The 15080-nt window shown below is 33.5% G+C and overlaps 1 protein-coding gene and 1 long non-coding RNA gene across 2 annotated transcripts in view; one reads left to right on the top strand and one right to left on the bottom strand.

The window, feature by feature from the left end:
* Nucleotides 1–10099, bottom strand: part of LOC107644275 — a 20099-nt gene extending 10000 nt beyond the window's left edge. Inside the window, exons 1-4 of the long non-coding RNA XR_001621287.2 lie at nucleotides 9977–10099; nucleotides 9680–9843; nucleotides 7961–8711; nucleotides 7608–7760 (exon numbers count right to left, since the gene is read on the bottom strand). This is a non-coding gene — a long non-coding RNA (uncharacterized LOC107644275). The remainder of the gene's footprint in view (nucleotides 1–7607; nucleotides 7761–7960; nucleotides 8712–9679; nucleotides 9844–9976) is intronic.
* LOC107644272 (LEAF RUST 10 DISEASE-RESISTANCE LOCUS RECEPTOR-LIKE PROTEIN KINASE-like 2.4) overlaps nucleotides 9702–15080 on the top strand; it is an 8709-nt gene continuing 3330 nt past the window's right edge. The window contains exon 1 of the mRNA XM_016348107.2: nucleotides 9702–10512. Coding sequence (XP_016203593.1) covers nucleotides 9732–10512 — 781 coding nt within the window. The 5' untranslated portion in view covers nucleotides 9702–9731. The remainder of the gene's footprint in view (nucleotides 10513–15080) is intronic.

Genomic DNA, 15080 nt, shown 5'->3' with positions numbered 1-15080 from the left:
CTTTCCTTTTTATTCGTTCTAAATGTTAGGAAATTATTAATTTTTTAATTTAATTTTAAATAATACATATAATAATTATAATCACAAAATAAATTATTTCATACTAAAAAACTTATATCATGGTGATTTTATTTATTATCATAAATGTCGAATTGAAAAAGTTATTATTACTTTTGATTTGTAATTAAATAAAAATAAAACCAAAGATACTATTTTATTTGGGTTTTAGGGTTTAATGAGTGACATACTCAAATATAAATAGTGACTTCAGAATTTTGGTCTCTAACACATCAAATCCGTCTCCATAATTCTTTTTCCATTAGATAAATTGTGATTCAACCCTATTAGAGATACAACAAAAGACTTTGGTTGAGAAAGAGCAAAGAACCAAACCTTTCTCAATTACACTTATGAATTCAAGTACGCTTTCGCTTTCAAGTATTTCTTTTTTAATGATTTAACATGGATAATCTTGGAGTTAAAGAAATCTTAGAATTTTCAATAAGTGGTATTAGAACTTTTTCATGCTTGAATCCTTAAAAAAATTAATTTGAATATTGAATCGTTCTTTTGATTAAAATGATTATATTATTTTTTTTTGGCTTTTTGTGCGATAATCTTCTGTGTGCTATTATTAATAGTGCACTTTTGATTTTTTATTTTGACTTTATAAATTCACCGTGAATTTATTTTTTGGCGAAGAAAAATTTATTTATTCTTTTTTCTTATTTGATTTTAATTTGTTAAAAAAATGTGATTATTTTTTTATTAGAGTCAGCATAAAAATTTACTACACAAAAGAATATTATGTAAGGAAATAAGTAACAATTTGAATGATTGTACCTATTTATTTTATAAAATTTAGTTTTAGAATAAATTAGTTGAATATTATGCTATTAAAGTAGTCTCTTTTATGAAAATTGATTTATTTTGAAACATTAGGAATATGGTGATATGTAATTCATGCGAATATTGATCAACCCAAAAGAAGGTCTATATTTGGCCGAATTACATACACATATTGATGATAACTATGTACTTGAGTAACTAGTTAAACTTAAATCAATGTTTATTATTTATGTGTACAATAATCGGCCTAAAGGAAGTTTATTGTTTGGCCAAATAATTAACAATAAAATTTGTGTTTATTTTCTATTTAATTATACAATCACTAATTGGTCCAAAGAATGTTGATGTTTGGCCAATTGATAGAAAATATATGCGATAATAAATAGGTATAATTCTCAAGCAAGTTTTCATGTGAACAATGAGTTAATCCAAAGATAGGCTTATTGTTTGATAGAATTTTGTTGAAAATATTTGGTAAGCCGCACTAAATGAATTTATGTGTGCGTAGTTTATGCGAGCACAAATCGGGTCACGGAAGCTCTGTACTTGGCCAAATTAAATACACATTTGTGGTAATAAACATGTGATACTTATTTAATTCTATGTGAACAATAAGTTTGTCCAAAGATAGATTTATTGTTTGGCAAGATTTATTATCAATGTTTAATTACTATATTAAAATACTGCTTATAAATTAATATTTCTGTCCAAAGACTAAATATTAATGTTATGTTGGGTATTTTTGATGGGCCCACCATCATATGAATTTTATTCATATAATATGTAACTTAAGTGAACATATTGTTTTGTTTTAAAGTGAAGTTTTCCGACGTATGTATCTAGTATAACACCCTATTACACTAAACTTTACCCTATAGCCATAAAGTAAAGGCGATAAAGTATCATGACAGTTCTAAAACTCATACAATAATATATAATTAAGAAATAATAAAACTAGAATCCCGATGAAGGAATAGAAGATAAAGACATATAAAATAGAAATATAAAGTACAAAGCATTCACACACGATAACTAAGGTGCGTTGGCACGAAAAGAAACAAAGCGTAGTATATAAACCTTGCAAACAGCTCTAGGATACACAAGGTAGTAAATAAAGGAAACAATGCAAGTTATATATATACAATATCTAAAAGGGGACTAGCTACAACTCGCGGAGTTTAGGCCAACTAGTTTAAACAAAAGATACATCAGAGTTTTGATAATAAAATAGCTAACACCCTATCTCTCAAAATTTTTAGAAATAAAACCTTTAAGGCACAAAATATACAAAAGTAAGAGACTACAACAAAACAAAGCTAAAGCAAAGATGAGCCATCCTCCGCTCTGTCACCACGTCCGTAAACTCACCAAGGTGGGTTGTGACCTGCATCTAAAAAATAACAACAATATATGATATAAGAATCGGAGGTTCTCAGTATGATAACAATGCCCAATAAATAAGATATAAAGTTTCGGGAAGCCAAAGACAATCTTAAAACTTCCCAAAGCATAATAGTTCAAACTTATAATACATTATTAATTCCATAAAGATTATCTAACTTAAGGGATTGCTACTCTAACAAATAACATTGTCCCATAGTCTTCGCCAACTTATCTTCCATCCAATCCCATCGCCACTGCCTACTAAATCTCCTCAATCCTAGAAGAAAATAGAAGTAACACAGACAAGTATAAAACACAAGAAGAGTTCATATATGGCAAGTAATTCAATTAGCAATTAGGTATGTTATTCATTTAGGCATAATGCAATTAATCAAAGCAAACAAACACATAGAAAATGCGTATGATGAATGCCTGTCCTATTGGTTGTGATATCACTTGTCAGTTCAACTGCCAACCCGACACATCCACTTGGGATGTCGCCTTTCTACCACGTTCCTGAAATATAGTGCCCGACCCACTTTTATGCACCCTTGGGATATAGTGTTCGGACCACTTTTATACATCTTTGGATATAGTGCCCGGCCCACTTTTTCAAGATATAGTGTATGAGTTCCCTCTTGTGGCATGAAAGGATATGTGAGCGGGAGACTGCCTCAGTCCTCACATCTGAACGTAGGCGGGGGACTGCCATCGCCCCTACATCGGTGCCGCAACCTCGACAAGCGAGTTAACAATCGTCCTTGTCAGGTGCATAATGAATTATCAATAATAATACATCATAATATGTTCCTCATCTCAGTGATCACTTTTTATATTCAGCAGGCTCACCAACCTCAGTCTTTCATAATTCATCATTAACTTTCTTTTTCTCAATTTATCCTCAACATACCACTCCACCAATTCACTCTAGTTATTCCATCCACTATATGTTACAAACCTAAGTCACCATCTCTAGACTCGTAATAGAAAATAACCTTTTTAATTCACCTAATATACTCTCTTTCGTCCCAAAACCTAAACACTAGCTAGAGAATCTTAAATAAGTGTTACAGAGGTTTAGAAAGCTAGAGGAATGTTTAAAAACTCAAAAATACAATTCCAGCAAAACAGGGTGGTCATGCATATGCATACCCTGCCGCGTACGCATGATTTCAAAAATCTGGGAAGTCGCGTACGCAGTCCTTGTTTGCATACGAGAGAGCACTTGACCGAACCAATTGCTCGCTTACTCATGAAAATATCGCGTGTACATGATGTAAAATTTTTTATTTCTGCGTACACATGCCCTCTGCGTATGCATGAGTACTGGACAGAGCCATTTTCTCGCGTACGCATGGCCTCTGCATACGCATGAATATAAATTTTTCCAAAAAGTTGCAAAGTGTAGAAAATTTAGTTTTTTACACAAAACTTTAAACGTGCATAACTTTTTCGTTAAAAATTATTTTTCGTCTGTTTTTCGAATGTTATAAACTACACGGATCCAGCTTTCATTTAAGACTAGTTTTAGAAAATTTGAGGGTCCGAAAATCAAGTTATAGCCCGTTGAAGTTGGTTAAAAATAAATTTTTACCAAATTTATCAAAAGCCTCTAGTTTTCAAAACTCTCAAACCAATCTCAATATATACCATACTAATTTCAATATATACCATACCAATCTCAATGCTAACACTTCTACACATATCAAAACCTCCTCAATCATCACAACACCTAAATAATTCAATTTATCAATCTATCAATCTATTCAATCTACAATTTTCCAATTCAACAACATTTTTCCATATTAAATGACATACTCACAAATATCATCAATCATCATCAAAAATCCATAATCATCATCATATCATAGCACCATAATAAAGCTCAATCATACTTATCCAGACTTATCTGGTCACGGCCTCCGACCCAAATTTCACCAATACTCATCATCACAATCATTACACATCAATTTCAATCACATGCTAATATCAAAACTTCATCCAATTAGTCACACATATTCCATTAACCAATTCATACAATTCAAACCTATCTTAAGGCAACTAACCTGAGTTTCACACAATATTATATATTACTTAAAGAAAATTAAAACCATACTTTGGCCGATTTCTCCCAAACTCAACACCACAAAACCTCTTCCTCAAAAGCTTCCAAGCCTCCAAACCAAATCAACAAGGCTCAGCTACCAAAAGCTCAACTTCAATCGCTCTAAATTACCAATTCAACTCCAATTCAACATGAATTTTAATCTAATTTCATACAATTCACCATAATCAATACTAGAGTTTACAAATTCAATAAATCACAAGAGTTTAGGGTTTTCTTACCTTATTCATTGATTTTTGGATGGAATCCAACAATTACTCAAGCTAGATAACATCTAAACAACCAAAATCATGAAATTCTCAATTTTCCAAAATCAAAACTTGAATTTGTATTAGAACAGAAAACTGAAGCAAAAAATTCGTGTTTCTTACTATTTTGTTTAGATGAATTAAAGAGCTCCGCGAGATGAACGCATGGCCACAAACGGCATGCCAATCGAGACGGATAAAAAGTTATGATCCAAAGAAGATGATGAATAGTGGTAAGGGTTTGTGTTTTTCTTTCCACTTCTCAGTTGCTCCTTCTCCTTGTGTGTATGAAATGAAGCTAAGACATAAGCCCCCAAGGATATATATATATATATACACATTGTAATCTTTACCCTAATAGATTAGTTAGACACCAAGGATGACTTCATTTATATTAAATAACACCTGCTTTATTATGTCAAGGGTCTCCAACCGATGTTCTTTCACATAAGGAATTATGAAATCGTGTGTGCTCAGGAACATTTGTAGCTTTAAGGTTGTTTGTTTACATTTAATAATCAAAATGAACAGATACCAAATAAGACAAAATTCAAGTATATCTTTCAGCTGTGGGACTAAGTTTTCCAAATTAAAATGTTCTTGAAGAAAGTCTCATGTATAAAGATATCAGATTGAAATGAAAGCTCTAGATGAGTACTTTTTGTGAGGGCTAAAAATATTACTCTTAACAGAGTATGGTTAATCACTGCTCCTAATTATATATTGTCTATTTCCAAGAATGCTCCTAAAAGAGAAACTCAGGCAAACATCTATAATACAAGACGAATAAGAAGTGAATTTAAACAGAAACAAGCACAACATATGAATGCATTCATATGAGTGTCATCACCTAAGATACATTTTCCTCAAAACTTCATTAGAAAATAGGGAGAAGGAATCTTGTCTATCTTCACTCTGAATCTTACCCATTCTCTTTAAGTTCAAAACTTATAATAGAGTGTAAGATTAGTCGTAACTTACGATAACATAGACATGTGTGGGATTTAAAAGATCTAGTATTCTTCGATAGTGAGTTATCAATTCATCAAAGAATTCTTTGGGGTCAGTATACGATTGACTGCACTTGCAAAATCTCTAAGGGTGTGTGTGGTTCAAAGATTAAATTTTATTACTAGGAATGTTATTTTTAAGAAACAACAAGAAAAGACAAGTTTAGGAATATATATATAATATAAGAATATGATATATATAAATATTTTTTATTTCAAAGTTTAATTTTGTCCAAACAGATGGTGCACACAAGCTACATAAGAAAACCATGCTCAATCTATGTGAGTAATGAAGAAGTACCAGCAACTCTTGTAGTAAGACACAAAAAGATAAATATCTTACTTTTTACATTGATACAAAAAAGAGAACCCGGTCTTAACCATGCTTTATACAAATTAGAGAACTTCAATTCTAATCCAAAACATAAGCAGCCAGAGGCACTGGTATACTACTAATACTAGTCTAATGAACCCACTCAAATAATAACCATAACCTCATTGAACTCCCATGTCATCATAGGCCTAGCATTTTTGTATACTCGTATAAAGTTCACATACATATTAATAAAGTTCACACAAGAAAATATGTTCTGCCTAAGAAATAACTACAACAGTAACTATTTGAATTTGTGCAATGAAGATATTGAGAATAAACTGAAACATCAGAACAATGCATTTTTGAATATTTTAAATTTAGCATGTTTAATCCAATAAAAAAGGAAAAACTTTTATATTGAATTTCCAGAAATACCCAAAAAGAATTGTAAGTTAAAAGCTTAAGTTGAGGTCTATTGAATTTATAATTTAGTATACGAGTACGAGGTAATTTAAAAATAAAGGAAATGAATTTTGATTAAAATTCATAATATATATCAAGAAAGATAATGTTAACAATTTTTTAACAATTCAATATTGAAACCTGAGTAATGAAGTAAAAAACAGAACCCTACTTTCTTAACGATTAGTGACTCCTACACATCAAAAAGCATACACATTATGCCATATAGCTATAAGCTAAGCTATAGGGAAACAATCGCAATAATAACAATCCATGTGCTAAATGCCATGGTATTCAGAAAAAGTAAAGCTGTTTTATCAATTTTTATAAACTTGAAGCAAGGAATCACACAAGTATGAAAAGAACAGTAAGTAAAGGCCAATCACAGAATCACTGCAATCCCATTTTCATCATCTTGAAGCAAGGAATCACACAACTATGAGATATATTGCAACAAACCAACCCTCACTTGAATGGCATTTGTTCGTTCCCATCGTAAATAGTAAAAACTAGTCATAAAATTAGTAATGAGTTTTATCCAAATTTTCACAGAAATATTTTTCAGTGGATTGAAAACCAGATCGAGAATTCAAGATAGACAGATAAGTTTCTCTCAATCCATTTTTATATTTGTAGTGTGAATTTTATAATTACTTTTTCTATTTTCTATCGACAACAGGACAGTGGCACTCAACATCAATGAGAATGCTGTTCAGCTAATACAGTAAAGTGTTACTATCTAGTATCTAATACAATTGGTATAGGAAACTACAATTTGATATCAGGAAGTTCTCAATTGAAGCATATTTTATTGCTTGTTTGGTTTTATGGTATCAATCATAAACTCCCATTTAGAGTAGGTGACATGATTCTTAAACTAATTTTGTTTTGATTAATTTCAATTAAAACATTTGCATCTAAACCCCTGCTTGAGAAGTGTAAAGAGGCCATAAAATGTAGCTCTATTTTGGAAAACTAGTTTTATAGTAAGTTTCAAATGCATGATACTTATTAACCAAAATCAATTGCAAGTTTCTTAACATAAAATCTAATACAAAACAAGCTTTTGCTCCAGCGCATGTTCACAAAATCAATTCCAAACAAAACAATATTTTACAAAAGAAACTACAAAGATATACTATATAACATGCAATATGACCTTCATGTCAAGTTGTCAACACTAAGTTAAAAGAGGTTTTTGAGAAGAAGCCTACCTCAGAACCCTCAAATTTGATATACTTCACTTGATTTAATTGTTTGAGAAGTAGAAAAGCATGAAGTCCTGTTTGTGTGTCCTTCTCACATTTTCACAGAGTGATATCAGCAAAAGCATTATGAGCAGACAGTGGATCTACCAGTGTAATACACTGTGATATAAAACCATAAGAACAGTATCTGAATCTTTTCAAATGTGAAGCAAAAACATAGATCAGACAGCTACTTGGCTTATAAGATGCAGATAATAATCACTATTAAATACTATAATCAATGAGCTCAGAACTGAAACTGAAATCACATTCCAATTCCAAACAAATTAAGTTAATAATATTTCAAACCTAGAACAAACCTGTTCTTGAAAAAGATGAACAGGAACAGGAAGATGCGAGGAGGGAGAGAGGCGAGGGAGACAACACGAACACGAAGCACAACTCGAGCAGACGCAGAGGCGAGAGACGCGCGAGCAACCGAGCTCAGACGGAGGAGAGAGGCCACGCACAACCACACAACGCAGAGGATCTGAACAGAGTCGCGATGATGGCGGCGAAAACGCAGTGGCGGTGAACCGAGATGAGCTGTGATGACGAACACAAACGAGAACGATTTCCTTCTAGAATAAGAAGCGTGGTGGCCATGCAAATCCAAATCGGCGGCGAGGCGGCGCCGACGCCGGTGGGAATTTGAAGAATTTGAAGAAAAGCCTCGTTAGGGATTGGTTTTCATGGAGGAGGGGCTCTCTGCTAGGGTTTCATTTTGTTTGAAATGAATTGGAAAAAATCTGAAAAGAAGGGTTGGAGTGAAATTAACAAGGGTATTTTAGTCTTTTTACTTTGTTATACACATTCCCTTCTCATTGGAATCAAAGATAACCATGGGGTAGATGGGAATTAAATCAGGAGGATTTTGATTCCAAGGAATAAAACTTACCTGGGAATATATTTTAAAACTTTGAAACAAACATGAGAATAAGATATTCTCATCTAAACATTCCTGGGAATGCTCTATTGCTCTAATATTCCTCCAACCACACACCCCCTAAGTGCATCAACATCCAATCCAGAATCAATTTTATCCAGAATAGCCAAGCCTACCCCCAAAACCTGCACCATGGATAGAGGTAAAACTCAAGAAGTTAGCAACACCAGAAATTTCAACAGGGAACCGGAAAACTCATAAAAAGATTCGCTAGTGACTGCTCCTTGGGTTCCATTTAGGGACCAATATAGTGAAATTGGAATCTGGAAGACCAAATTGGATAATGGCATGAATTCTAGGGACCAGAATTTACTCAATAAATGGATCACCACCATAATTATATGCATATTTCTATTTCTTGTTATTAACCACTTTGCCACCATCCGATTATTGTAAACAATCCCGTCGATTTGGGAAAATTTTTATGAAATTGGTATAGGGATATGGCAAGAGATTTGGAGTTGCATAGATGATACCACTGGAATTTTGCATTTTAACATAAAACTACATAACACTCTTTTCTATAAAAATAATAGTTGAATCAAAATTTTGTATATTTCTTATAACTGATTTTGTATGAGCAATCAGCGAATCCACAAGTTCAATTCTCATATAAAGTAAGAGATGGCGCAGCAGTATGGAAAGCAGTAAATAATTCCACAACTACGTAGTTACTTATCGCTAAAACATGAACTAAAAATAAAAAGACGAAAATGAGTGAAGAAAGAGATAGGATTAGGAAAGTGTGTGGCAGTTTCAGGGTTGACTGACTGTGCCTAATTGGTCGTGAAAACATGCAGCCCACTTTGTTTGTGGATGACTCATGACCTATAGTATACTTTTCCATGGCCGTGGTCAATATTCAATACCTCCCCAACTGAAAAAAATGAAAAATGAAAGAGAGTAATGGGAACCGTGGCCATTGTTTTCCTAAGAACTCAATTGTCCCGGTCATGCGCGTCTAGCTTCCATAATCCATAGCCGAATACATTTTAACCATACATAAAGATATAGTCAAAGTCTTCAAACAATAGTAGACTGCAATTGAAAGCTTAAGCTCGAAAGAAAAAAAAAGATGTCATGATAACTTCACCTTTCCTCTCCAAACTCCACCGTCTCTCAGCCTTTAACTTGAACCATTCCAAATGAAACAAAGAACACTCTTACCCACCTTCAGTTCCTTTTATTCTTTTCCCCTTGTTATTCGCTCGTACATAATAATCTTCTTCCTTCTTCTAACAAGAATCACTCTGTGTTCTGTGAATCCAAAGTTCCAAGCATGTGAGCCCAAAACTTGTGGTGGTGATACTAATCATCAAAACATAAGCTTTCCCTTCTACATCATATCAAAACAAAACTCCTACTGTGGTGTCCCTGATTTCGGTCTCACCTGCTCTCACGATGGCTTCCCAATCGTCAATATATCAGGAGCTCTATACACTGTCCAAAACATTTTCTACAACAACCAATCACTTCGAGTGTCTATCCCTGCGCTCTCGGGGTTAAGAACCACGGAATGTATTGCCCCACTGAGAAACTTCACCGGCCACAGCAAAAGGTTCATTGTTGCTTCCAAGCAGAAGCAAGTGTTGCTGTTTTATGGCTGTGAAAACATGCAAGAGCATAGTATTGGGTGTTCAGCTGAAAACAGAACGAGATCGGTTGTGGCGCTTTATGGGGATGACGTTGAGAATTTGAAGTTGGCGACGAAGAATTACAGGGGGACGGTGAGCGTAACGAGGGTGGAAGATGAGAAAGGAGGGGTTGAAGAGGCGCTGAGAAGAGGGTTTTTGATGAATTGGACGGCCAAAAATTGCAGCGAGTGCTCGAGCAGTGGTGGAAGGTGTGGGTTCGATGAAGAAGAATATACTTTCAGGTGCTATTGTCCTGATAGAATTGATTCAGAGAGCTGTTATTCACAACCAGGTTTGTCCATATTCCTCAAAGGGACCGTTCACGACTTACATCGATTTGGTCTTTCACGTTCTAATTTTTAGATGATAGCATAGCCACACCTTTATTTGCTATTTATTTGCTACAGCTAGTAGGCCTTATTTAAAAAAAAAAAATCTTTTCTATTTTGATAATAGTTAGAATGAGTCAGCATAATGGTAAGTACAATTAGCATATATATTGTGACAGCCTAAAATGAGCTATGATTAGCGCTAAGAGAAATAGTCTCCCAATAAGTCTAATAAATTTGAATATAAGATAAATAAGAAAGTTATAAATATTTTTAATAAATTTATGAATACTAAAATGAATATAGTTATACATTATTTTAACAAAAATATAAAATAGATTAAAATGGTTGGATTCTGCCTATGACATATAGAGCATATAACGTCTAGGACGATAATACCTAAAAATTTAACAAAGAGTAAATATCTTTGCAGATCATTTTTTTGGTGACTGAAATAAATTAAATAAAGAAACAAAACAAAGGAACTGCTTAAATAGAGGGACAGTCCCGTTTGAGACTACTCTTAAATTTCTCCCAAGGTGAAAGAAGCTCCACATGAGAAAGTTGTAACTTCATTGTCATTTTTGCCATAGTGTCTATCACCGTATTTGCATCTCTCATAATCAAACGAAAGTCAACACGCCAATTCCAATGCATGATATCTCTTATTTTGAGCACCAATGGATCAATAAACCCAAAACCATCTTGGTGATCAGTAACAAGGTTAAACGCTTCCACACAATCCGCCTCACAAATAACATCTCATTGACCCACATTCCAAGCTAAGAGGTATCCTCTCCAAATAGAAAATAATTTTCCTTAAAGAATACTATTACTCTCAATCATTCCCAAACACCCATTTTGCCAACTCCCATTACAATCTCTAATAACACAAGCAAAACCAACACTATCATCCGAACCAAGATAACTAGCATCACAATTAATCTTGAAAGTACCAATGGATGGGGGATTCCAAAAATCAGCTAGAGTAGAGGGAAGGGACATACATTGTAATTCAAAAATATTCCTAAGCTCCTTTTCTGAAGTTAAAGCCAGACAAATCACTTTTTTTGGAGGCTAAGTTTTCTGAGAATTAAAGAGGTCATTATTCCTTACTCGCCATATCCACCAAAGTCCCGAAAAGAACTTGAACGGATGCTCCCTGCTATGATACAAGAACTAGTTCTTCAAATCCAAAGGATGACAAGAAATATCCAACCTAAGCCATACAAGCTGAGCTTTTGGACAATCCCGAATATAATGTAAAATCGATTCCTGGCTAGAAAGACATCTTGGGCACCTATCCGATGATGACATCCATCTTCTGAAGCGAAAACTTGCAGTAGGAAGAGCCTCCTTAAGACACAACCAAGCCAAAAACTTGTGCTTTTTCGGAACAAGGTGGCGCCAAAACCAAAGCCAATTCTCCCGCTCCTCCCAACCAAACAGCTGCTTACACAACCACAAGTAACCATTGCGTGAGTCATAGACTTTGGCTGTAGACCCAAACCAATACCAACCCACTTCCGGACCTGCTTGCACATCTGGATTGTAAGAGAGAATATTACCTTTCACATTTTGAGATAAAGGAGAATAAAGAGTATCCAAATGCCACCTACCAACCGACCGAATATCCTGTATCCGGAGATTCGAATAAGAAATGTGAACATAATCCATCTCATTAGATAACTTTCCTTCTCTCCTCCAGCTAGAAAACCAAAAATTTTGGTTCAAATCCCCAATACACCAAGCAAACCCATCCTTCAACACTTTCCAGGCCTTGCAAAGACTCCTCTAAATGGGAGAGTCCTTGTTCTTAGGGCAAGTAAAACAGTCATATAGAGATGATCGGTATTTGGCATCTAACAATTGGACCCATAACTTGTTTGGCTGCTAGAAAAAAGTTCAAACTAGCTTCCCAAGAAGAGCAATATTTACACAATAAGGATCTCTAATCCCCAAACCTCCATATTTTTTGGAGTAACCAGCACCTTCCAACTAACAAAATTCAATCCTCTTCCATCAACTTGTCATTTCCAAAGAAAATTCCTCATCATAGACTCCAATTTACTAATGATTCCTTTGGGAAAAATAGAGACCTGCATCTGATACGTAGGAATAGCGGCTGCAACAGAATTAACCAAGCAGAATCCACCAGCCTGATTGAGTAAACTTCCTTTCTAGCTTGCTAGTCTACTCCGAATCTTATCCAAGACACCATTGAAAGCTGAACGGATCACTCTAGAATGGTTAAGGGTAACTCCAAGATACTTGCCCAAGTCCTTGCAGATCATTAATCTTGAATAGAAGGTTCACATAATCAAATATTTATTCCTGAAAAAATTATTTTTAGAAAAAAACGGAGTGAGTTTTTGCAACCCATTGACTAGACAGTACATTTATAATTTATATGAAATCATATAAATATTATTATAAAAATAATTTTAGTTAGAATATAATAATTTATATGAATGAGTAAATCAATAAGAAAATTCTAATACAGAAAGCAAATAAAATAATCCACACTTAGGTGGCTCCACCTCTAAGAGTAGTCCTTTCTTCTCGTGTGTCCATACGGAATAACAGATCCAACGTGTGGCCTACACGTTAGGCTAGCAACACCCCTGCTAGCTGAGGTCTGAGCCAGATGCATCTAGGTTAACGCCATAACCGCCGTTAACTACGGTTTTCTAATACGAGCCTCCGAAACCAATTCAAAACATATAATTTCAAATACAACAAATCTTTGATCTTTCAAATACATCCGGTATCCAATCAAATCAAATCAGACAATACTTTTTCATCAGAAATCTTTTCCAATCATACTTTTTTTCGATCATAAGAAATTTCAAACATATTTCACAATCTTTAAAGTAATTGAGTACCAACAAATACCTCAATACTTCAAAAACAGATATTCAAGTAAAATCAAACATTTTAGAATAATGCAAAGCTTCATAAAAAATATATATGATCTCATGTATAGTTCAAAAAATATAAACTTCATAACAACGAATTATTTAATTCTAATAAATCAATTATTCTGATTAATTTAAAATCGTTCAAGGTAAATATAGTGAGTATAATTTAAAGATTATAATAGATATATGTCAAAATAATTATAGATGCACAATCAAACAATTATAAATGTAAAGTCTACTCACAAATTGGTCCCAAGAGATCGAAGAGACTAAACCAGAGTGCCAAGATGAAAGGTGAGGAAAGTTGAAGTAGAATAGAATGAAAGAGTACGAAATTTGGACCGGGATAGTAGCTACAACTTCAATCCTCACTGCATCAACATCAACAACCTTATTTTACGAACATTCCTACAAGTCCTTAATAACATCACAATTTGTGAAAATGGGTCGACTTCCATTTACACAATCATGATCTTACTATAGGAGAACGGCTCCATATTACACAGGAAACCCTGAGTTCTGATACCAATTTGTCACGACCCAATTTGACCGTGACTATGCTTAGGAGAATCTTCCCAAGCAAGCCTTAGAAATCGATATTACAGAAAACAAAACAAATAGAATTTCCAATTACACCAAGAGACAACACATTCTCAATCTCATATTTAAAACATACTCAGCATATTTATATAAAATTCGACTTAAATATTTATAGCAAAACATAGTCTATTAGTTTTATATCCTAGGATATTTACAAGCAACATACTCAAGTCACTAATGTCGGATCTTGCCTATGTCACATGGAGCAGTTTAACAAGTCTAAAGAATTTGAAAGCTATTTACACAAAATATCAAGCCCTTAAGCAGTAAAGGGCTCACCAACACAAACAAAACTAGAGTGAAACTGATGAAGTTGGATTATGATCAATACCCATACCTAAAAAAAATGAATGAATAACAGAATGAGTTTTGTAACTCAGTGAATAAGCAAAGCATCTATAGTCCCACAAGAGACAGTTGTATAATTAGTAAACTCTTAGTTAAATAAATCCACCTTAATAATAGTGACAGAATTATACTCAAACACAATGATAATTAATTATAAATATCAAACATTTAAACTTCTTTATTTATAACAATATACGCGGAACGTTATCTAATCCAGAAAAGTCAAAGTAACAGACAGAAATCACACTTAGGTTATTTTTTTCGTGTGAGTTCTGAAATAGACATGTTCCACTAATTTTGTGGACATGAAATAAACATGAACCATTTCATCTTATATGATCCTAAAAAATATAATTATATACTGACAAGGTGCACTAAGTCTAGCACTTACTGTCGCTAGCTGTAGTTTCTGTCATAAAACCCTCCAAAATATTTTGACATACAAATTCTTATCAAGCTAAAAGTTGTCAAACAAATCAATAAGTGCATCATCAATTCAATAGTAATAATTCATGTAATAACTTTATCCTATTTCAATACCAAATATACATTCAAAGTGTATATGTAGGATAATATCTATATTATAATTTAATTTTTCAAATGACAAAATTAATTTCAACACAAAATACTATGTCTCAAGTGGGATTTTATTTTATAAATTA

The sequence above is a fragment of the Arachis ipaensis genome, chromosome B05, assembly GCF_000816755.2.
Source record: "Arachis ipaensis cultivar K30076 chromosome B05, Araip1.1, whole genome shotgun sequence".
Taxonomy (NCBI): domain Eukaryota; kingdom Viridiplantae; phylum Streptophyta; class Magnoliopsida; order Fabales; family Fabaceae; genus Arachis; species Arachis ipaensis.
The sequence above is the reverse complement of the archived record's forward strand: the minus strand, read 5'-3'. Positions and strand labels throughout refer to the sequence as shown.